Genomic DNA, 24,354 nt, shown 5'->3' on the forward strand with positions numbered 1-24,354 from the left:
TCTTGCAATTAATCATTTATCGCAAATGAATAATTTCAGTTTTTAAAGATACAAGTGCTTTTCTTCATACTTAACTCAAGTATGAGTAAACAGATTTTATTCGAACTTTACAAATATCTTTTACAGTTAGCCTGAGATTAATGAAGCATGAGAAAGGTCAACCTGGTTAGACTTCACTGCCCAAATGGGAAAGCATCTGAACACAAAGCTGAGAAGGAACACAGTCACCAACACAAAGCACTGCAATGACACGTGACCGTGGGGGCAATGCAAACAGCTCTGGTGTGCTGTGGTCCCACCTGATCTATCTTCTCTGCTTGTGCAGGGTGCTGAACCCAGGGCCTCGCACCCGTCAGGCAAATCCTCTCCACTGAGCTGCACCTCCAGCCTTCGCAGGAACTCAGAGCCTAAAATGTCTATTTTCAAAAAATAATGACGAAATGCCCTGCGGATGATAAACTGATGAAGGTGTGTCTGGGTGCAGGGCTCTAGTTCAGTATTCTAAAGCACCTGCTTTCAATGACTGTTAAGAAAACAACTCAATCTTTACTGTTCAGTATGTACTTGAAAACATGCAGCAGCATGGTCAAGTGGTTTAAGTTTATAAATATCAGTGCTGGTAACAAAATAGAAAATACAGAGGATCTCTTTGTCAAATAGGAAGTCTCTGAACACTGCACTCATCCGTGGGTCTGAACTCACACGGTCCACTCACAGTACACTGCACACGGAGGGGAGGTGGGGAGGGGTTCGCGGAATACCAAAGCCGCGCGTTGTAGAAAGGAAACGTGGGAGCAAAAATACTTTCTGCATATACACTGTACATCATGTAAACAGACATTCGGAATAAGAATCAACACAGGTCAAAGTACTGCATTCCGGGAAACCAGGAGCTTCTCCCTTTGCAGTCACACACAGCGAGGCTGCTGTTTGTTGAGGGTGGAGCCTGCTCCTGTATTTGCTCATGTGCTTAGGTATCATTATTACATTCATTTGCTAACAGTTCCTTCTCTGCTTAGATGGCTGGCTGTGGCAAACGAGGAACACAGAACTATTTTGGTCCCTGTTTTTCATTTAACACACGTTAAATCATATGTAAGGGATTCACTTTTCTTTTTTTTGGTACTGGGGATCAAACTCACAACCCCACACTTGCCAGGTAGGTGCTTATGCCACTGAGCTAAATCCCCAGCCCGGGATTCACTTTTCAATCCATATTTGTAATACAAACAGACAAGGTGAAACAGTGAATTTCAAAATTTGTGCAGGGGAAACCAGTTGACAGTTTGTTTCCAGTAAGGCTAGTCCCCAAATAATCCCTAGGAAGTCAGTCCAAACCCCTGATGTAGCAGGCTGCATCCAAGCTGGAAGTTGGGCAATTCTAATTCCTATATTACTGTGCAAATCTAGAATTTCCTATGTCAAAGGGAGCGCTGGCAGCATCGAAGCCCTGTAATAAAAGAATGAAATACTGATTAGGTTCTGAAATGCAGAGAATTCGTAGGAAGAAACTTAAATGTCTCAGTGACAGTATCAAAGCAATGGCCTGAGACTCCCCGTCATGAGCCAGAAACTAAGACAATTCATTAGTCAGTAACGTTCTGAATGTGACGCAAGTGGTAAGTACACAAAATCAGAGGTGCGTTTTCTACTAGGGCTGAACGGAGAGTTTCAAGTTCAGCGCCTAAGTTCTGTACCAGCAGCAGCAGCAGCAGCTCCCTCCACAGGAAGAGGCAGAGTCACGACTGGCCGTCCCTCTTCAGGGCCTCCAGTCTCTGCAGCAGCGCGTTTCCGAAGGCTTCCCGGTAGGCGGGGCTGAGTGTGTCCAGCAAGGAGTAGACGGTCTCGTGGTAGGGCATCTGCACGTGCTCCTCCACCTGGTCAAAGGCGTGTCCCACCACCTGGGGGGAGAGACCAGTGAGTGAGGACCGCTGGGCGCTTCTCAGCCAGCCCCTACCATTCACAGAGGACAGGGACGCCAACAGCAAAATGCTCTCTGCAGAATGTTTTTCAGAAATCGATTTACCTATTTCTGCTCTTAAAAGGAATCAAGAGAATGAAATTTACAGTTTATGCAAAAACAGTATTTCATTTCCCATTTCCAAAACATACTTCTTTTGGTCCTATTTAATTATATATGTGCTGAGGATCTACTACATTAATGCATAATAGGTAATATTAGTTCATAATTTTTATTAGTACTTAGATTCCTTTTATAAGGAATTCTAGATATTATTCCTGGAAATTTAGCTTTTAACAATCCTTTTTTTTGGTACTAGGGATTGAACAATTCATTTGGTAAGTTTCATCTATTTAATTAAATCGTTTTAGTAACTACTTAGCTTTATAATTAGTAAAGTCAAAGGGCCACTTTCACCTAGTACTAACAAATGCTCAGTCCATGACAGAAAAGGGAATATTACTTTGTGGTTCTTTTTTTCCCTTTAAGCATAACTGAAGCTTTTATTTCTAACAAGATTATAAGATGTATCATGATTCAACAGTTTACCACAGGACAAGATTAATTTTTTGTTGACTTGACTAAAATTTGTAAAGCTCCTGCAGAAATTTTATATTTTAATTTTTTTTTTTTTGTTACTGGGGACTGAACCCAGGGTCTGTCACATGCAAGCATCTTACCAGAGCTATGGCCTCAGCCCAGTGACTTCTACTGAAGCCACCAAAATCCCAAGTTCACGTTAGAAACAGAAGCTGTTTTCCAATGACAAAACAGTACTTGTTTTCCAATGACAAGTGGAGGTAGACACCTAAGGAGAGCGAGTCTACCTCCTCAGCTCCATACTGCTGCAGCCCGCTGCTGTGCAGGACACTTCTGTCCGGTCCCCATTCCCTGCCACTGGGATCTTCCTGCAGACAGGGATCACATCTTGTTTTGTTTTGTTTTTGGTACCAGGGATGGAACTCACAACCTAGCACTTGCCAGGCAGGCGCTGACACTGCTGAGCTAAATCCCAGGCCCCTAGCGATCACATCTTAATCATGGTTTCACCTCCAACTGCGGACTTGGGACGGCTGCTCAATAAAAGCTAAGTCAATCAGACTGAAAGACAAACGTTTGAATGCCTATTCATACCAGGTTTGATGGCTGATCTGAGTCTTTCAGATAATTTATTTCAGGCCGAGGATTTAGCTCAGCAGCATAAGCGCCTGCCTTGCAGGCACAAGGTCATGAGTTCGATCCCCCGTACCAAAAAACAAAACCAGGTAATTTATTTCTATGACCATCCCCCAGGTCCTTTTTTGTTTCTCAGTTCCAAGTTATAAAGTAGGGACTCAGAGAGACTGAGTCCCCATGATCATTTACCTCGAACATTTCTAATTCTACCAGAACAGACAACTGAAAATTAACCAGTGTAATTCAGAATAAATTTACCTTCGTCACTTACCTCAAAATCCAGTTTACCTGTTTATATTTACGATGCCCTACAGCTTCTAGTACAAAGGAAGCACTTTTGAAAGGAGGGCACCAAAACTGGTGAACAGGGCTCCTAGAGCTAAGCAGCTACCTGGGTGGCCGCTGTGAGGAGCCCTACTGCTTTTTCAAGGGGTGTGCGGCACCCACGGCCCCACTGGAGGGCAGGAAATCAGTGTACTTAACGTGACATTACGTCATGTTTGTGCTCACGTAGGCCTTGCTCTTTATCTTATGACCGGTACAAGTATTTCTGACCACCACGGAAGACTGGTTAGGAAGTTAAATGACTTCCCAACAGCTACCCGTGTTCAGTGACTTCTTCACAGCAGAAGCTTTTTCCTTTTTTAAAGCTGCTCACGGGTGTCACTCTCCATTACCATAAGCTAAGGTTCGGGTTTAAAGGACATGGAAGGCCACTCTGCCTAGAGAAGCTGACCTGTAATAGGAAATACATGAAACAAAGGACTGATGGACACTGCTGGAATCTCAGGATTTCATTGGGATTTAATTCCAAGCTGACAGCTGGAAAAGGTAGGAGGTAAGCACATATCTTGTGCTAACAGAAGAGATGTCTGTGTGGTGTGAGGTGCACAAAGATTTGGGACCACAGTGACTGCAAACCTCACTGATTGCAGAGAACAGAATTTTGGGGGACAGATTTAGCTATAGGTGAGAAATTTCATGGGTGATGGTTAAAGACATAACAAGGTGAAAATAGGACTTTTTTCTGATCTGACAAACTTCAATTTCCTCATGCTGATCAGAAGACTTTAAAATTAACAAGAACCAGATAGGCATGATGTACATGCATGTAACCCTAGCACTTGGGAGGCTGAGGCAGGAGGGTCATGGCAAGTTTGCGGCCAGCCTGGGCTACAGAGTGAGACCTTGAAACTAACAAAAACTTCCAGGAAGTTTTCCTTAAATTTTGGAAGCTCCCTGATAACCAGTTTTTCTTGAAGGCCCGTACACTCTCCAGTCCCCTGTCCTTTTTGGCAAGGTGGCAGGGTTTTTTTCTCCCAAGGAGAAGAGTGAGTTACCCGAAGCCCTGCTTCCGTGAGCTCCAGGCAGTATCTGTTCCGCTCCTTGGTCTCCACGTTGATGTAGGCCACATCATCTGCACAGCGCAGGCTTTTCGAAACAAACATGTTCTTGACCGCGAAGAGAACATCGTTCACCACGGCTTCGGCTTCTAGTCTCATGTCTTTGACCTCGGTTCCTTCAAAACCATTGAGCTCTGAGCTTTCTTCAAATCCTGACATATTACTCAGCTCCATGGGATTATAGTCTGTTTCCATCCTGCAAAACAGTTGCACATGCTTTTAATAGGAAGCTGTGAAAAACCCTGCTTGGTTAAAATAGCTGTTCTTCAGCTGGGTGTGGCAGTTTGGTAGTCCCAGCACTTGGGAGGCTGAGGCAGTAGGATGGCCCCAAGTTCAAGGCCAGCTTGGGTTGCATAGTGAGTTTAAGGCCAACCTGGACTACGTGGTGAAACTCTGTCCCGAAAAACCAGAAACCGAACAAAGCAGTTTTCTTTATGATTGCTTAGTATAAAGCAAACTTGCTATCTTTTTTTGGGGGGGGGGGATTGGTCTGTCTAAAACCACTGCCAATAGTTCTCACAGTAAAATTATAGGTATCTTTAGATTTTTCAAACAAGGGTATTTTTCTCACCAACTGCTAAGAAGTCAATTCGCACTAACAAGTGTTTATATTATTAGTTTTTAGCTGCTTCAACCAATGGCTCAGTAAAACCACCACCACACACTTAGCTTCCCATGTGTAACTGTTCCTCTTGTACAGACCTGCAGACCCTGATGTGTTGGGTAAGGACCTCTCTCTGAACAGCTGCCCTTCAAAATTCACCCTTCTAAAAGGCCGTGCTCACCAGCACAGGAAAGGGACATCACAATTCTCACCTACTCTGAGATTTTTAAATTAAGTTTATTGGTACATTTTAGCTACACATAATGACTACCTTTTTAATCTGTGCCCAATTTGAGGGACAAAAGGCGAGAGTTCATCATTTTATGTGTATTTCCTTGAATGAACACTTTTTGGATGTTTATAGGATATTTCTAGTTCTAAAATAACACAGTCATAAAAAGCAAAACTGGAAACAAACTGAAATCAGAGTTCAAGTTCTCGCCTGTGAAAACTCATCACCTCTCTGCAGTATCCTTTATAACTTCTGGACTTGGAGTTTCATGTAAGAAAGCCTTTCCTCCCTCAGGGTTACATTTTAAAAATCCCCAGAGCTATCTTTGAAATTCTCGTTCCATTGGTGTTAGGTCTTTGGTCCCTCTGGAGGTTGTTTCCTGCAGCTGCATTTTCTGGGTGGACACCTACTACCCTAACACCACTCACTACACAACTCAGTGTCTCCACATATTTGAACTGGCACATCTATTGTATTTTCAAAAACACTACTTGTTATGCTAACTTGATCTTTCATTACTGCCAGGCTGCCGTCATTAGTTTGAGCATTTCTTCTGTGAATGGAGCACAGCGGACTCTCCTGACAGTGAGCACTGCGGTAATTGGAAATGTATAGAGGAGACAAGCTAGTAAATGTGAACTGCACTGGAATGGTAAAGGGGCTTCAGTGGACAAGACAATGTGCTTTTCTAGCAGGCTGCACCCGTGAGGACTGTTTTCATTTCTCTGGCATGCACGAAGGATCCGCTGTCTTGAATGAGGCACGGCTCTGCATTCAGTCTCAGATTCAATTAACACTCATTTCCTAGCCCCCGGGCTCTGGGTCAAGGTCTGGTTGCCCCTTTCAGCACGCTGGAGAGGTCAGGCTAGATTACTAACACTCACTTCCTCAGAGGTGCCTCACAGCCTGTTTTCTGACAGTGCCGATGGCTTGTATGTGATACCAAGCACCTATTACATCATGCATTCCATTTCTTTTTCTAAAATTATCTACTTGTGCCCTTGTTTCTGATGTTCAAAATTCTTTCCGTTAATACCGGGCGTGGTAGCTCACGCCTGTAACCCCAGCATTGGGAGGCTGAAGCAGGAGGATCATTTTGAGCTCAAGACCAACCTGGGCTACACAGGTCGAGTTCAAGACCAACCTGAGCTCAAGGCCACCCTGAATTGCATAGCGATACCCTGTCTCAAAAAAAGAGCAAAATTCTTTCAGTTAAGTTAGTGGCTCTTGATTTCAGCTGCTCACTAGCCTTGCCTGGGAACTTACACAGATACAGATGCCCTGGCCACCTGCGGTGAAGCAGAACCACAGTTGCTGGGAGACAAGGCAGCTTTGCAGAGCTCCTGGGTGATTTTGCTGTGCAGGCGCGGCTTGAGTTTTCAGATTTTTTTTTTCCCTCAATGCTGAGCCTCAAACCCAGGGCGGGGCTGGTGCATGCTCTGGGCAAGCCCACTGGTATGAATTACACACTTGGTCCAGCGCCAAGCTTTTTTTTTTTCCCCAAATAACTGTTTTCTACTTATAGATCTGACTGACTGCTACCCTCCAGTTAACAGAGTAGCTTTTTATTTGTTTGTATTTGTTGCTCTGGTCTTCTCTGACTGAAGTCACCATGAAACTGCTTATCCCATCTATTCTGTTACACTTAGTGCAGACAGAAAAGGCAAAAGATCCCTCAGGCTTCGTGCTGCCGGGGCGGGCGGACCCAGGCAGGCAGGGAGCGCTATGGGATACAGCCCTAGCTCTCAAGCCACTTGCTTCGGAATGGAACAAGCCACCGTCTTCCTGCTGCCCAACAGCTCTACACCTTAGCGATGCTAGAGTAAAATGAAGGAATAGCACACCTCAGGCCATTTAGTTTTTGTCATCTATTGTTTTGGTGTGTGTGGGAGTGTCCTGCTGTGTAGCTCAGGCTGGCCTTGAACACACTACGTAGTCCAGGCTGGGCTCAAACCTGCGATTCTCCTGCCTCGGCCTCCCAAGTGCTGGGATTACAGATGTGCACCACCACACCTAGCTTTACATTTTGTCTTCTTGAAGTTTAAACTAAAGCTGAAAGAAAGCTTCCTGGATCTTTAGCCCCAGAAGATTTAGATTCTGCATACACAGACTCAGTCTATTTCAGAGGCCCATCTGCGCGTGTGAAGGGAGTCTCGCATTTTAGGTTGCTCACTCCTTGTAACTCAATGCAGAGGTTACTACAGTTATGGTAAAGAGTTAAACGATGCTTTAAAATTCTAGGTAAATTTTTTTTAAAAGGACAGGGAAAAGGTAAATGACATTTTCTGCTACAGGAAGCAACAGCAAAACTCTTCCGGGCAGAGTTTCTATAGCTGCACATCAGCCATGCAAGAGCAAAGCTTTGCCAGAGGGACTCATGTTCTAAGGGTCCTTTATCTCATCTCCACAGCACTTTACCAAGCCCCCATCGCTAGCAATGAGACGATCACAAAATTACCAACTACTGCTGGAGCAATCTGCCAGCAGCTAAAATCTAATGATGAATTATTATACATGCACACAGGTATATCTGCTTTCTGAAAATTCCTTTCTCTTAGTGCAATCAACATATTGCTTAGTATCATGGTTTTATATACAAGATGCAAGCCCATTTCACAGTGTTACCAGTTCAGAAGATTTTGCATTGTGACTGCCTGTAGATTTCTAACCATCATGAATACCAAACATCTTTATTTGCTTGTGCCACCAAGTAGCTCAATTACAGACACCCGAAATAATAATTACATGAAAACGATGTTTATGTGAGGAAGTCAGACAGTTTATAAAGATTTCTTTTAGCAAGAATCTAAGTCAGTGCAAATAGGGCCTTAATGATGGGGAATGATGCAAAGTCTGGTACTAGAAAGGAAGACATCCTAACAGGGTTGTAAAATAGGTCACCAAACTGCTGCAGTGTTACAATCAGCCCCATACTGCAAAAGGAGAAAGACGTCTTCCCCAAGACTGTGAACTCTCAGAAGACTTGCTCAGGAATCTTTGATGCAGAAAACTTAACGTTTGATGATGACATACAGCAACTAAAAATATTTTAGTATTCAAGCACCCCACATGTATTTTCTAGTAGAATTATAACGTATTTTTGTTGGCTGTAACTGACTCTTTTTTTTGTCTTTTTCCTTTTTATCAGGTACCGGGGACTGAACTCACGACTGCCTGTTTACAAAGGCAGGCACTTATGCCACTGAGCTAAATCTCCAGCCCCTGTAACTGACTCTTGGTTATTAATATTTTCTCTCCGGCCTGATACCCAGGTTTTCTGGGGGACTCAAAATGCTCCGTTCCCGTACTGAGAACAGTAACTAAGCAAAGGGACTGAGACGGACTCCAGACGCAGGGACACTGCTGATGCTATCCAGCTCTGAAAACTCCCTCTGGCCTTTGAGTCAGAATAGTTCAGCCGCAGCACCCATCCCTGGCTGTGCCAACTGTTACCTTGAGAGGGGTCACTAGTCCAAGGATGATGCTGACAGTGGGAGAGAACAGAGCCAACAGTCACGAGGACGCACAGCCCGAGCCCGTCCTGGTTTCCCAACCGCTGCACTTTTCAGTTACCAGGGCCAACAGTTCCCTTTACTTTCCTGGCAGCAGATGGCGTCTTGGCCCAGGAACCCATCCCAAATGAAAAGCATGCTTGAGCTAGCCCCGTGTAACAGCCTGAGAGAGGTTAGAAGGGTTTAAAATACAGAACCCCAGGACAATGGTGAGTATTTTTGTGCTGGCTGTGTAAAAACTGCTTCACAGAATCTGAGTATCAGTACGTGCCTGAATTAGTCTCCCACTGCTGTGTAACCAATCACCAGAAGCTTAGCGTAGCACAGGACTTACCCTCCCACAGTTCTGCAGGTGTGAAGGCTAAGATCAAAGTGTCCACAGGGCTGGGCTCCTTCCGGAGGCTTCACAGAATCATCTCCAGCTTTTGGAGGCACCTGAGTTCCTTCTGGTCCCTTCCACATCTGCCCCTCCTTTCCTGACTCTCGGCATCTCTTCAGTCTCCCTGCGATTACATTGAAGCCCCATGCGATTACATTGAACACACCTGGACCCGATCCTTGGTGCTGTCCAGTCTCAAGTGTGTTAACTTAGCCACACCTGCAGTTCTTTCTGCAATGTAGGGGCAAATTCAGAGGTTCTGGGAGTTAGAAGTAGACATTTCCGAGGGGCCATTACTCTAACTGCCGTAGTGTCCCCACACTATTCACAGGAAAAGAATAGTAAAGGGATTTCTTTTAAATGCTTCTCTTTTTTCCATTCTTTTTCTAAAATCAGTACCAGGGATCGAACTCATGACTGTCTGCTTGCAAGGCAAGCGCTTATGCCGCTGAGGTAAATCCCCAGCCCCAATGCCTCTCTTTTTTAGAGAGAGTTACAACTAGCTTTAATAAGCAGGCAATATAAGGTGCTGGGCAGTTTACACAGCACCAGGTACCCGCCCTGCTCCTTGCCTTCTCATCACCAATGCCAGCATCACAATTCCAGCAAAATGCGGCAGGGAGGCCCTGGTGATGCAATTCATGACACCATCTCAAGGTTGCAAGGGGCTCAGGCCTGTCTTGGGTTAAGAGCTCTGTCCAGTTACTTGATGCTGCATGGCAAATGGCCTATCTAATCAGATTCTCTCTCCAACAGTCTGAAAAGAACCAAAAAACATGAAGTCAGCTGGTGACTTAGTCCACCTTCTGCTGCTGAAACAAAATACCTGGAACTGGGAACTTTCTAAAGAAGGGATCTGTTCAGCTTGCCAAGCCTAAAGTTCAGGACTGGGCAGCCCAATCTGTTTGGTGGATGACATGATGAAGTACAGGCAAGTAGGGGAGACCGCATGGTGACATAGGAAGCCAGAGACCAAGGAGCCATGCTGGCTCTTTTGATAGCAGGTCATGCTTGTCAGAATGAACCAGCATTCTAGGGGAATGGTATGGACCACTTCTTAGCACAGCACCCCCCCCCCCCACCAACGACCTCACCTCCTAAACACTCTGTCCTAGCTTTTTGGGGGGCAATGCTGAGACAGGGTCTTACTAGGTAGTCCCGGCCGGCCTTGAACTTGCTTATGTAGCCCACAGGGGCTCAAACTCACAGGGCTCCTCCTGCGCCGGCTCTCAAGTGTTGGGAAGATGAGTATGCCACCCCATTTGGCTCTACCGTAGCTTTTTAATATTACCACACCGAGTACCAAGTTTCCAGTACTGCGATTCTGGGAAACGCACACCACACACAAATCACAACAGCTGGTGACACTGATAGGTTTTTCCACATGTAGCTCTCTCTGGCGCTGGACAGCGCCCGCTTGTGTTCTTTAAACCCGCGTCAATCCTCCAGCTTTACGCGCATGTGCAAAGGCTCGGCCTATCAGCTGCCAGCGTGTCACTCCGCCCGCCCCTGCTAGGTTCCAGATAAACGGCCGGATTGTTCTGGAAGCTTCTGAAGGCTGCGGGCGTGGCTTCAGCAGCCCCCTTCTCCTGTTAGGTCACTCGCTCTTCTCTCACTTGACGGGAAATCAAACAGGATTGACAGGACCGGGCAAGGAGTGACAGAAACACAGCGCTACACGTGTTAGGAACCCTGATGAGTCACCTCCCGAGCGGACACCTTGTAAATGCACTTCCGTCCCATATCTATACAGTACCATGTATATTCAGCTGCGACTCAGAGTGAGAGCGGTGGATGTACTATGGAAACAGGAGAAGGCACACGCGAAGGCAGGCGTGTTTCTTCTTTCTTCGCACAGTCACTTGCAGCCTGAGTCGCGGTGTTTGGTTTTAGCAGACGCGGCCCCTGGGAGGCGGGCGGGGCAGGTCCAGCTCTGCTTTCTGCGAGGAGCCTGCGCCCCATGCCGATGCCGCCGCACAGGGGGCACAGCCGCCAGAACCACCACGCAGGCGGGCACCAGCGCTCTGCGCGGCCACCGGACAGAGGGCGATGTGAGGGTGAGGGTTCTGTAAAGGTCTCGGGGCTCCTCCTCTGCAGGCTCAACAAGCTACTTCACCTAAGGCAGTCCGGGTGCGCTGCTCAGCGCAGCTGTTACTCAGGCCTCACCCTGGCCAGCGTAACACAGGCGATGAACTGAACATTTTACTAATGTTCATTTACTGAAATATTGAAAACATATAGAGGACATGACAGTCAAGTGAGTTTATATCACGGTTGAGACACATCAGTAAATATAAAAGGCCATGAACTAAATTTCTCACGAGTAGCAAAATTTGGAAGGAGAAAAACACTTAAATCCTAACTCTTCTATGGGGAGAAATCAGCCATCAGGGTTTGAAATAGCAAACATACACAAATTCCCTCCTACACATTAAATTCTTGTTTGTTTGCTTGTTTATTCATGGCAATTACACTCTGGGACTCACACATGCTAGGCAAGTGAGCTAGCACTAAGCTACACCTTTAGCCTCCCAGTCTTGTCTCTTTGGACACATTTTATTAATAGTGTTTCATACCTCATAGTGTACTGATATATCCAGCATTCTGTTTGTGAGCAACAGACTACCAATTAAAGATGTCTACTGAAAGCTTACAGTTTGATCTGGAAAATAAGTATGGGAAATACACAAATAGTAAAGCCATAAATACATAATTATAACCAAAGCAATGTACTTCTCTGTGAGTGGCTAGTGATTAGGGAAATACAGACACACCTTGGTCCCACTACAAACTGTCATTAAACATGCATGAACGTGCCTTGGCCACATAACTTCATCATGTTTTACAACACAAATGGACAGAAGCCTTTGTCGCTCTAAGAATCCTGACCGCCCACGATCTGTGACGGGGATGTGGACTGCACTTCACTCTCGGAACAGGTCCGTCCAAAGTGGCCTGTGATGGACCTGACAGAGTTAAGGACAGCAGAAAGGCCTGAGGAGTTGTGACGGATCCCTCATGTGAACAAGCAGGGGCGGGAGTATGGACAGTGAGGCAAGCACGGCTAAGGGCAGCCTTAACTGAAGTAGAGGGACACTGTTAGCGGGAGGAATTAACAGGGCGCTCAGGCCGAAGCAGCAGTTTCATTCCGATAATAATGGGCTGGTCTGAGGTCTTGGAAGGGAAGTAACAATGTCCTTATAGCTTAAGTGGTTTTAGTTTGGCCCATCTTTTTTTTTGTAATCCAGTCTGGTAACCTGTGCCTTTTAAATGTGGGTGTTTAGACTGTTTACATTTCTAAATACTATTACTGTAATCGATAAAATTATTTTATATTTAATCACATAGTTACTGTTATGGTTTAGATTAGAATGTCCCCAGTTGCCTGTGTTTAGAAGCAGGGATTTTGAAGGTGAGTGGCTCACGAGGCACTACACCTATCTGTGGAAGGATCACGGGTGAGTTCTAGCTAACTGCGGTTCGGAGACTGAGCTTGGATGAAGTATGTCAGTGGGCACGCTTTCCTCTGCCATGGCGCTATCCACGGGACAGCCATGGACTCCCAACCCATGAGCCAGATTAAACCTCTTCTCCCTCTAAGGTGTGGGTGTTGGGTACCGTGTCTCAGGGATGAGAAAGGTGACCGATTCTACCCCTCTGTTAACTTGTCACCAGATATAACCTGTTTCATTTCTTGCTTGAGAAATTTCCTTCAACACTTCTTGGGTGCAGGTCTGGTGTTGATGAATTCTTTCAACTTTAGGCTATCTGAAAAGTCTGGTTCACCTGCATTGTTATGACATGTTTTGCTGGGCACAGAATCCTAGGTTAAAACATCATGTTTCGGTCTTCTAAGTCTTTACAAAGGTTGGTTCCATGGTCATCTTGTCTACACGGCTTCCTGCGGGAAATCTGGTGTCAGTGTTCTTCTGATAAACTTGGCTCAGGCTTCTTTTCTTGGGGTTTGTTCAGATCCTAGCATATGTGAATTTATAGTTCTCATCTTTTAAATCTTCCAAGTTTCTGCCTAGTTCGTGTAATCTCTTCTGTAGCTTTTAGTTTCTGATTGCCCCATCTACCTGTTTCACGGTGTTAATCTGGGGTAGTTTCAACTGATAGATTTTTCTCCTCACTGTGTTATAGGCTGCTGTGTGCCTGGTAATTTTTTTAAAAGCAATTTTAATTGAGTAATATAAAGGCACATTTAGTTAAACGTTTTTATATGAACTCAAGCAAGATAAAAAATGTAGCCAATTTCTACTTTTACGCGCAGTGATTTTGACTGGATGCATAACACTGATTTGGGTGCTGGCTCTTTATATCCCTCTATCACTAAGCATTGTCCTGGGATTTTGCTTTCAATTTTTTAAAAAATGCGTTAATGCTCCATTTAGTGACTAGTTAACTTTGCTCCAGTAGAAAGGCAAAACTTTCTCACTTTTTAACCAACACCCGTGAATTACAAGGTTTTTCCATTCTGGCGCTGAGCAGGAAATATAAGTGGTTTTCCTTTAGCCAAGAAAATCGCTTCCCCTCCTTCCGGTTAGTTCTTTCCTAGCCCATCTGTCCTCACCTGCAGGCCCTCAGTACCCTTCCTCAGCTCTTGCTCTGTGAAGTTCTCTAGTTTCTTGAACCCTGTCCTGGCTGACTCCACATCCCTGGACTCTTCCATCCATGTCATTAATTTAGGGGGACCACCAGCCTTCTTTCCCAGGCAATAAACTGGGGCAACTGGCTTATCTTGTTTATATTCTGCCTCTCAGAGATCACTGGCCATTGCCTGATGTCCAGTCTTGAAAAAGCTTGTTTCATATACTTTTGCTAATTTTTTTTCCAAAGGAGAAAAGATCTTGGCTTATTGTTTCTCAGATTTTAGAGCGCTGTCATTTGGCTCCGAGGCAGAAACATCACAATGAAATGGTGTGGCAGAGGATAGCTGCTCCCTTGAGGCAGCAGGAAAGAGAGGGGGGGAGGGGGAAAAAGGGGAGAGGGGGAGAGGGAAGGAGGGAGGGGGGAGAGAGAGAGAGAGAGAGAGAGAGAGAGAGAGAGAGGGAGAGAGAGGTGTGTGTGTGAGAGGGCGGGGTCGGGCACAAGCTGGGGACCAGGCTGCATCCCTAACTTAAAGGCACACTCCCAGCAACCTGCTTCCCCTGTTGTCTACTGTTCAGGTGAAGGTGGGCCAGAAGCAGAAGTTCCACCAGTCAGTTTTGCGCGAATTTTGCAATCCTATTCCATCAGTTTTTCTTTCATTAACTTTTGCCTCTTCCACACTACTCTGTTTTTCTTCCACACCATTTTCAACCAGCTTTACTGTCTTGATGGTTCTTTCACTAACAAATTAAGATACATTTTTGACACATATACTATTTTATTTGGATGATAGCCTTTCACCCCTTTCTGTGGTGCTGGGGATGGACCCTACATGCTTAGCATGTAGGCTAAGCAACTGCTATACCACTAAGCTGTACCCCATCCCAGACCCATGACTTTAACTTGAAAAATATATATTTTGACTTTTTATTTTTTGAGACCAGGCCTTGCTATGTAGTTGAGGCTGACCTTGAACTCATAGCAATCCTCCTGCCTCAGCCTCCCAAGTGCTGGGATTACAGATGTGCCCCACCACATCTGACCGGACACTACTCCGAAGACTTTTAGACGTATTTGTTTCAGGATTCTGTGTCAAAACTCAAGACAAAGATGACCAAATGACCACAAACTCAAAAGCAGCACCCTAGCAGGATGGAACTGGTACCACTACTAATAATCTGTGTGTCTGTACCATTGCCAACCACGCAGATGGGAGCCCAAGATACCCACTGCACCAGGGCCTGGCATAAACCTGGTCTTTCAGAATATTTTTTGAATGAATTAAAAACAGAAAAATTCTCGTTTCTCCTCAAGGTGTGCGACTCAGGTGTGTGACAAGTAGTATACAAAGACATAGGATAAACACGGTAGACACTCTTGGAAAGCACACATCATCCTTATAGTATTGATGTGTAGGATATGATGCTAAACTGCTTTGAATAAAAAACCCCAAAAGTACAGAAAATATTTGGAAATCTCAAGCCACGTTCTTTTTAGGTTGCATACCTAAACCTCTAGAGTCTCCTTTGCCTTCTGCTAGGAATATGAGTGAAAAGTAAGTTTGAAAAGTACTAACCCAAGGAGTTAACTAAAAAAGGTGGAAATGTCAAGCACTGTGTGTGGCAGGAGAAAGTTACAGACAGATGAAGCAGTAGGTGGAAGGTTAATACTGAGTTAGGCATCTCTAAGGCTGTAACTCTGTTCATTTATGCCATTTATTTTGCGATAAGCAATTAATGATAGTTTTAATTTTTTGTACCCTAATTTTTCTATGGTACGATGAGAATTTAGTTTGGCTTCAGAAAGAAAAGGCGATTAAAATTCTGTAAACTCCTGGAAAGCACGCCGTGCAGGAAGCAGACTTTTTGTGTTTTGGAGAGGTGAGGCCGGCAGTGGTGCACCTCAGAGCCTGTGCTGCAGCGGGCTGCTCTATCACCGAACTCGAACCCGAACACGGGAGAAGGTTTGCCACCCGCAGGGAGGCAGCTGACAAGCACTGCTTCAGTTATATACAAGCCTCACTCCAAGAAGCCTAAATGGGTTATACCTGAAGCAGCCGTTTTGAAAATTCAAAGATGCATAGAGTATGATTAATAGCATTTAGAATTTTGTCAAAGCTAAAACTTGGTTTAACCTTTTTTTCTGTAATACGTAACATTTATGTCTGTTTTCAGTGTTCTGGGATATGCAGTTTTGAAATGAAAAATTTAAAATCTGAACTCAATACACACTTTTCTATTTATGCATCACAAACCAAGCCACCAGCATGGCACTGGGCTTTTGTTGATGCGGGCATGTCTAAGGGTGAAGACATACCTGGAGTAATTTGGGAAGTTTTTAAAACTGTAGGGAGGAGCAACGCTGTATTTCAGTAAACCTTTCCTTCAGAACAAAAAACTGTAAGTAAGATTGTCAGAGAACAGTCAAATGCTTTGAAAACCTCTCAACTTCTGCTTTAAAAACCAGAAACTGGCAAACTCGTTTTTTCCTTCCTATATAAATCCATAAGAAGTAAGGGTTAATTAGCACAAAACTTTAGTACAACACATTCTCACCACCACAGAACAAATCAACAGAGATGTAAAACAGAAACCCTAACTGCGGCCACTCAGGCCTTGGTTCTCTAGGGGACAACATGCTGGTGTCAGAACCTTCAAACACGAATTCCTTCCAGCTGCCGTCCCTCCCTTATCCTGGTAGACTGCACCGCCTCCTGCACAGCTTCAAAATGATTCCTTAAAACACCACACATCAATTATTTAGCAATTAGCTCTTTCTCATCTGTTGGTAAAATTTTTGGGCTGTGCTCTTTTGTGTTTTTAGAGGATTCATGAAACCATTATTAAGATACTAACTACCAAATTACTTAGCTTACTCGACTTCACTCTATTTCGTCACAAATTTATAGCATGAAAGAACTGGAAAAACTGGGGAGGTCTGCTTCGTTCTTCAAGACAGAACGGACGGAGTGATGGTTGTATATATGGTCTGACAAGAAAGAGTCCAGGAGTCGTCCAGCAATCACTAGTATTCAGTAGAGAAGAAAGCCTGACTTTTTAGCTGACATTGTAACAATCAGTGGAGGGCTGGGACTGCAGCGTCTTAATCGTAATTACTATTATTTGTACCTCACACTATGGTCTGGAAAATCCTTTCACCGTGAACAAGAAGTGGCCAGCACAGTGTGGTGGTCAAGGGCCTCTCAAGCAGCCTGGAACATCAGCTAGGTCACTTGGCTACCCTGCAACTCAGGACAGTCTCTCTCAGTTACCTATTTGTCTTCTCTAAGGCGAAGCTTGCAGTAACATCTGCCTTAGGAATATGCACAGAACAAAGAACTGAACACAGTCAGCACTTACACTGGCGCTAGGCACCTGCAAAGTTCAAGGAATGTGACGTGTTAGCTGTTACACACTGAAAACAGTTTCTAGAAGAAAGCACTGAGTATGTAACTCACGGTGCTTGACTCTTAAGTTGGGTGCTTTTTATGCAGGATGTAGCTGCGGCTGCTCCTGCTTTTCTGCAGGACTCTTCCAAGAGTCCTGGAACTTGGGAGCTCATTCTCCTTAGCTGTAAATCTTAAAAAAGGTCAATGACACCTGGTTGCCTTTTCTTTCACATGTTGATTCCTTTACATGGATTTCTGTGAAGGACAATTATGTTTATTTTTAGGGATCCCACAAGCTTATTACCTTCCACTTACCAGGCAAGCGCTTGAGTCAGTGAGCTAAATCCCCAGCCAAAAGGGCAATTATTTTTGCATGACTCATTAGTCTACGGTATCTCTCTTCTAACCTGCTACTTCAAACTTCTTTATGTAATTTTTAAAAAGTTGACAATATTTAATTGGGCAGTTATTTTCATTCTCTAATTATTGTTAGGTGCTGGCATTTTGCACCTTTTTTTTTCCTTTTTAGTACTAAGGATTGAACCAAGGCTCAGTGCATGTTAGGCAACAGCCCAGCCCATTTTTATTTTGCGAGAAAAATCTAAGTTTCCCAGAGTGATGTTGAACTTGTGATCCTCCTACCTTAACCTCCTGCGTAGCTGGGATTATAGTAATGCACCACCAAACCCAGCAGAATTCTGTCTCTGACAAAACACAAAAACAGCACTGTGACTTGCACGTTTTATCTTATGTGACCTAAAGATGCAACCAAACAGGCACTAACATTTATGCTGAATTTCGCTTATGAGAAGCATAAAATGTACAAGGCACATAATGCTTTTACTAGGAGGCATTTGTTATTGCAAAATCTTCAATTTTTACTTTCCTTTCTTTTTTTTTGGTCTTTTTTCTTTTACTGGTACCGGGGATCCAACTCACGACTACCTGCTTGTAAGGCAGGTGCTTATGCTGCTGAGCTAAATCCCCAGCCCCCTTACTTTCCTTTCTCATAACTGAAATTGCGGATACCCAATGGGCAGCTTGAATGTAACTGTACTACGAAGGAAACCACTTATTAAACAGTTACTGAAAGAAGTCCAGTCTTGGCTGCTTGTCAAGTCTGGTTTAAACCTCCCAAGTCCTAATTCACTGTCAGTTGAGATTCTTCCTTTTGACTTTTCACATCGTTTTGTTTAAATTCCTTTTATGGAAAGTACTGTAGTTAGTTCTTACAAACATGTTTTATTATCTTTAAAATATAGCTAGAACTGCTTCCATCCAAACACCTTCAAAGCAACCACTCTGGTCCAAATCACTGAGCTCCAGGCTGAATTACTGCAATTTTCTAACTGGTCTTGCTGTGCTCACCTGTAGCTCCACCCCTATGTGGGTGGAGCACTGACACCATCAATCCAAGCACTAGACAATGAACCATCACAAATGCGCAATGCAAACTCATGAGGCCTGGGGCCACAGACATAACCATGACAAAATGTTTCTTCTGGCTCATGGTTTCAGAAAACCACTCACCTCATGGCTGCCAAGAAGCAAAGAGAGAGCTGAAACGGCCAGGATCCTAATTCACTCTTCAAAGCATAGCTCCAGTGACCTGCTTTCTCCCACTACGCGGAAGTTTCCACCATTTCCCATGGCACTACAGGTCAGGGACCAGCATTCCAAACATGATCTTTGGGGAGCCATTTAAGATCCAAACTATAGCAACTGCTTTACTTTTTCCTATGGCATTCATCACTACTTGCGAATTACTCAGTTTGACTGTTTTCCCTCCCTTTAATGAAATGCAACCTCCATGAAGAAGGGGATATAATCTGTTTACTGCTGTGACCCCAACATCTGTAGCAGTTTCTGCTATACAGCAGGAAATCAATAAATATTAGATAAATGAACAGACCTTCTACTTTAAAATATCAGCTCCTTGAAGGTTCGGGATTTTTTTTTCTTGGTGCTAGTGGCTGAATCCAAGGCAGCCTGCACTAGGCAGACACTCTTAGCACTGAGCCCCAGCCCTAGCTTCTTTCTGCATGGTTATTTTGTTTACACTTTCTACAGCACTAACTATAGCAACTCTTATTTAACAGGCCTTTAGAATATATTTTTGAAAGAAAAGCAAGGGAACTGAAGTTCCTGGGGAAAGTCTACAAAGAATGAGCGGCATCAAAAATCCAACAACCATGTGTAGTGGAGAACACACTGGTCTTAGTTATTTTAGTGTTTTTAAAAAAAATTACTGGCATCTATCTATCTATGTATATATCATTGATCACAGGGAGTCTGAGCCAGCACACGGGTTTTAAAATGGAAAGGCGGCTGTGCAGAGCAGAACCTGATCTGCATCTGTCAATATTTCTAATCCATGTTAGCATTCATGAAATGGTTGCCAAGACATTTAATATTACTTTTTAAACTCGTTATCTGAATTAGTTACCCTTCATTTAAAAGCTGTCTGTTTCAGGCCTTGACTAGGTCTGCGTTCTTCCTACACCATTTAATCTTTCTAAGAGTTTGGACCTAAGGGATTAATAGGGCTCACACATGGAAGAGACAGAGACGCAGGTTAGCAGAGATCAGTGGCAGGTTCAAGGTGGCTTGGTTAGTAAGTGTCAGGAGTTTAACCCAAGATCTCTGGCTTCCCGATCGGATCGCCGCACCCGGGCCTCTCTGGGTTGCCTAACTCAACAGTCAGCTCCGCCTCTGCATGATTTGCTACCTAAAAGGCAGAATTCGAGTGCGTAGGTTCCCAGGACAGCACAAATCCTACTTTACCGAGGTCCCCGCGGAGTTGAGAGGCTTTGGCCATCTGCCACGTTAAGTACTTTTGCATACAAATGCCTTGAAACCCCAAGTTTCTTGGTCGTTCGAGCAGTCGACCCAGGAAAAGTAACTAATCATATAGGAGAGGCGCTCTGCAAACCGCAAACCCCTAGACGAAGAGCGGCGAAGAGCAAGCTCTGGAAACAATGCCTGCAGGAAGCGGGGGACGACAACTTGCTGACAATAGGCACCGGTCAATACCTGGGCTGGGATGCCTGAGAGGGGCTCAGTCCTCGCAGTGCGGCTGGCGGCGCACAGAACGCCTGTTCCCGAGGGGCCGGGATCTGCTGGACGCGAACACCCAGGCTGGATCCGCCCCCGGACTCCCTCAGCAGGACCCGGGGGCCCACCTGCCCGTCGCCCCTCACCGCCCGCCGCTGTGCCGCGTCCCGCCCGGAGAATCTCGTTGCCCGCCCGCCCCCGTTCACCCGCAGCCCGCAGCGCACAGCCCGCAGCGCACAGCCCGCAGCCCGCAGCCCTCCCGGCGGAGCTCACCTGCGCGCGTCCCAAGCCCTCCTCTTCCTCCCTCCGGAGGCGTTTGGAGCCGACCCGCGGCACCGCCCCGCCTTCGCCCTGACGCTCGCCCCCCTTCCCACCACCGGAAGTGCACCGGCCCGGGCCCTTTTCCCCGCCTCCCCGGCTCTCAGTTTTGCGTCACTTCCGCCTGCCGGACCGGCGCGCAGGAAGTCTGGGTCTCGCGAACGCGCCGGGAGCGTCCCTAAGGTCGGGAGCGCGCCTGGTAGATGACAACAAATTTGTCGCGCGGCGGCGTTGGAGGTGTAGCCACTGACTCTGCCGTCTTCCCTCGCGCGGTGTCTTGCACTCTCTCTCTGGGCCGACTAGGACCGCCGGAATCTCCCGGCAGAGGCGGCAGGTCCTACTCGGCGCCTGGTCCCCATCGGGCCTAGCGCCGTCGCCTCGGCGCGGGCGATGGGGTCGCGCTGAGGGACGACAGCGCCGAGCCAGCATGCTGGGGCCGCCCTGGGTTTAGACCTCGCTGCGGCCTGCGGACGCCGGCCGGACCTCGGGACCGGAGCTGCCGCCGCCGCCAGCCGTCACCATGCCTTGGCCGTTCTCAGAGTCCATCAAGAAGAGGGCCTGTCGGTACCTCCTGCAGAGGTACCTGGGCCACTTCCTGCAGGAGAAGCTGAGCCTGGAGCAGCTCAGCCTGGACCTGTATCAGGGAACCGGATCCCTCGCCCAGGTCCCCCTGGACAAATGGGTAAGAGCTGCAGGCGGCCGGCCTGGCGGGATTCGCTCTCTTCCCCAGGGCGATCGAGTGACTGTCGCCGGGGTTGGGGACAGTCAGTCCCTCCTTGGGAAGTGTTTGGACCTGAGTGTGGCGGGGCTTAGGGGTACGTGTCAGAGTGTTGTTTATTCTGTCTGCTCCCCCACATCGCGTGTCTGAGAAACTTACCAGATGTGATGGAGTCTACACACCTCAATTAGGAGAATGACAAGAGTCAGGGCTTCAGGGTCTGTGAAGGGGCTGAAAAGAGCCTAGGGAAGGAGGCGACCGGTCCTGTCCTTTCGGTTTCGGGGATCGCAGGGTTTTGGGGCAGACAGACCCTGTTTCATTGGATGCTATTCCGAAAGGTTACGAATGAAGAGGACCGTTGGGATGTCAAAATCTCCAGTTACTTATTTTGAGTTGGCTGCTTGCAGACCTTGGGTTTGCCTGGTTTGACTCAGTACAGCGTTTGCCGTCTGGAAGCAAGTTAGGGGAAGGCCTCCTTGTCCGGTTTGCCTGGTCTGCCTGATTGTATGTTTACAAGGCCAGCTTGGCTTCCCAGCCTGTGAATGGTGGTGGGGTGCTGGGGAGTTGTGCCTCTTAGCTTCACATGGCATTGCAAAAGCGCGGAAGCCGTGATTTTCAGACGTTTTAAAAGCCTGTTTTGTGCTTGTCATCCAGAGGCGGTGAGTTGACTCATCCTGACTTACAAATGTTTCATGCGTGTTTCACTTCCCCATGTAGGACTGTACCTGCATCTGTGGGTCGAGTGGATAGTACTTTACCACTGTTCCACTTTGTGTTTGTGAAGAATGGAATGGCAGCCTTCCCACCTGCCACCCAGTAGAAAGGCTTAAATTGTGGTAGCTCCTGGTTCTGACATTTGTTTGTGGGAGAGAATAAGAATAACTGAATAATATATCAGTATGTAGATGACTTAAACTAGGGAAAGTATGCAGGATTGTTAAAGAGCTCTATTTGAGTAACCCATCCTACAGCATAGTAGTCTAGGCTGCTATGATTAGCCAGGTAATAGTGACATAGCAATTCATTTGAATTCAATAAACATTAATGGAGTATACATTTCACGTCATGTGCTATATTAGGGTACTGTGTAGGTGTAATTCTTACCGGAAGATAGGAATTCTGATAGATATTTTCGAATTTAACCACCCAGGATTCTGTGCCTTTGGTACAGTTATGAATGATCTCCAATGATGAGGGTTAAACGTTCATTTTTTTTTTTTTTGGTAGCGCTGATGATCAAAGCGAGGGCCATGCACATGCTAGGCAAGCCCAGTACCACAGAGCTGTATACCAGCCCTAGACACTTACAAAATGGCTTTTGTAGGAAGAGTGACTTTCGGTGTGTTACTCTTTAATAAGTTGACATTAACCTTAAAAGGCAGGCGTTTTTGTTTTATAGTAGTGTTAAATAAGTCACACAGTTGTTGGGTATTACTGTGAGGATTCAAATCTGTTTAATTCCTAAGCCTATGCTTCTTCATAAAATACTCCATTAGTCAGCTTTCTCGTTGTACCCAACACCCAACTTAAAGGCTGAAAGTTAATTTAGCTCCCAATTTCAGGAAATTCACTACAAGGTCGGTAGGCTCCAACGCAGAGACTTCATGGTGGAGGGGGATGTTGGGACGACATTAAGCAGAGCAGGGGAACGGGGCCAGAGAAGAACAGGTGAGGGAACATACAGAACTCAAGAACACACTTCCACGACCCACCCACACCCAAGAGCATACTAATTTCCAATGGAGCCGACATGTCAGAATTAACAGCCTCACACGCCATAGCTAAGAATGAAGAGGAGGCAGTTAATGTGTATTGACTGTTTATTTATGCTGGGCATTGTTCCTATGGGTGTGTGTGTGGGGGGGAGTTATTTGATCCTCATGGGAAGGCAGAAGTGTTTTATGTTGTTGTTGTGTGTGTTTTGTTTTTTGAGACAGTGTCTCACTTTGTAATTCAGCCTGGCCTTGAATCAACTCTGTAGCCCAATTTGGCCTTGAATTCCCAGCAATCCTCCAACCTCATCTTTCACAGTACTGGGGTTATAGGTGTGGCCCACCACATCCAGCTCCAGAAATAGTGATATTTCAGTTTTATAGTTTGACTTCAGAATCATTGGCAAAATAAGTTATGACTACACCTAGGATTGTTTTACTGTCATCAAAGTATGACTTATATCAACAAAAATGACAATAGCAAGGCAGAAATATTTGCTGTTGTTGATTTTTAAATTTTAGTGTGCTGTGTTAAGGATTAAGGTCAATCTTGATGTGATACCTGAATATTAACTATTCAGTTAGGGTTCTAAATTCATTTCCCCTTAACAGTTGAGTTCAGTCACTTTCATGGCTGAAAGAAAGATGCAAAGATTCAGAGATCCTAATGAAAGAATTATATCCCAGGCTAAATTACTACTGATTTAATTCTTGTAACTATCAGTTATGCAAAGAATTTTCTTTAAATTGACACTGATAGTCTCTTCTCCCCTGATCTCAGTTACCTTGCTAAGTAATTGTAAAGTGCTAAATTTTTATATGTGCAGAATATGTTAAGCTTAACCACTCCCAACTCTTTGTTCAAAAGATTTAGGTTGGTTGCAACAGTCTTCATGTTTTCAAATCTTTTGTAATCTTTGTAGATAATGACTTTTTAAAAATAGGCTTTTTAAAAATAGACATTGTTTTGAGTAACAAAATCATGGAACAATGGAAATATTTCCAAATATAGTTTTAAAAACCATTCTCTCCATAGTACAAGTACCTTCTAAAAAGGAATAATTTTCATATTTGTAATTATAATGTTTGCTTACTTTGAAAAAGCGGAAAATACTGCTAGGTAACATATACTAGCGTGGCCATTCATCATCATGTAAGTGGTTGGCATTTTTACAGCTATACCCTGGATAAAAGGAAACTGCTCATCTCTAAACTTGAGTTACAAATACTTGGCCATAAGAGAAACCAGGAAACTAGAAAGTTATTGTCGCTTACTGTCTTTACACGACTTGTCCTGCTGGATTTCTG

The 24,354-nt window shown here is 45.2% G+C and overlaps 2 protein-coding genes across 8 annotated transcripts in view; one reads left to right on the forward strand and one right to left on the reverse strand.

Annotated features, from left to right (window-relative positions):
- On the reverse strand, window positions 1-20,703 carry Gskip (GSK3B interacting protein). Of its 3 annotated transcripts, none has more exons than XM_003462997.5 (4): window positions 20,572-20,703; window positions 4,477-4,735; window positions 1,698-1,901; window positions 1-1,450 (listed from the first exon to the last, which is right to left on the reverse strand). In XM_003462997.5, exons 2-3 carry the CDS (start codon window positions 4,732-4,734, stop codon window positions 1,740-1,742), a joined length of 420 nt encoding a protein of 139 aa, XP_003463045.1. In that variant the 5' UTR covers window position 4,735; window positions 20,572-20,703; the 3' UTR covers window positions 1-1,450; window positions 1,698-1,739. The 3 variants fall into 3 exon arrangements, with proteins under 3 accessions (XP_003463045.1, XP_005000546.1, XP_023417798.1); XM_005000489.4 differs by lacking the exon at window positions 20,572-20,703 and adding an exon at window positions 20,278-20,467; XM_023562030.2 differs by lacking the exon at window positions 20,572-20,703 and adding an exon at window positions 9,222-9,390.
- Window positions 20,704-20,746: 43 nt separating this feature from the next.
- Atg2b (autophagy related 2B) overlaps window positions 20,747-24,354 on the forward strand; it is a 68,751-nt gene continuing 65,143 nt past the window's right edge. For 2 of the 5 annotated variants that reach the window (XM_063241183.1, XM_063241184.1), the window contains exon 1: window positions 20,748-21,298. In XM_063241183.1, coding sequence (XP_063097253.1) covers window positions 21,137-21,298 — 162 coding nt within the window. In that variant the 5' untranslated portion in view covers window positions 20,748-21,136. Of the gene's footprint in view, window positions 21,299-24,354 lie in introns of all 5 variants that reach the window. The other 3 variants (XM_063241186.1, XM_005000488.4, XM_063241185.1) reach the window with 2 other exon arrangements.

The sequence above is a fragment of the Cavia porcellus genome, unplaced genomic scaffold (genome assembly GCF_034190915.1).
Source record: "Cavia porcellus strain 051 isolate PalLab524CR breed Dunkin Hartley unplaced genomic scaffold, mCavPor4.1 scaffold_31, whole genome shotgun sequence".
NCBI lineage: Eukaryota > Metazoa > Chordata > Mammalia > Rodentia > Caviidae > Cavia > Cavia porcellus.

Bases quoted from the DNA above. Each gene is read 5' to 3' on its own strand.
- Gskip (XM_023562030.2), bottom strand. From the start codon at position 9,349: ATGTGGAAGGGACCAGAAGGAACTCAGGTGCCTCCAAAAGCTGGAGAT. The intron at 4,736-9,221 runs GTAAGTCCTGTG...ACTGTTTTGCAG, and splicing joins ACCTGCAGAACTGTGGGAGG to GATGGAAACAGACTATAATC. The intron at 1,902-4,476 runs GTAACTCACTCT...CTCTCCCCCCAG, and splicing joins TCACGGAAGCAGGGCTTCGG to GTGGTGGGACACGCCTTTGA.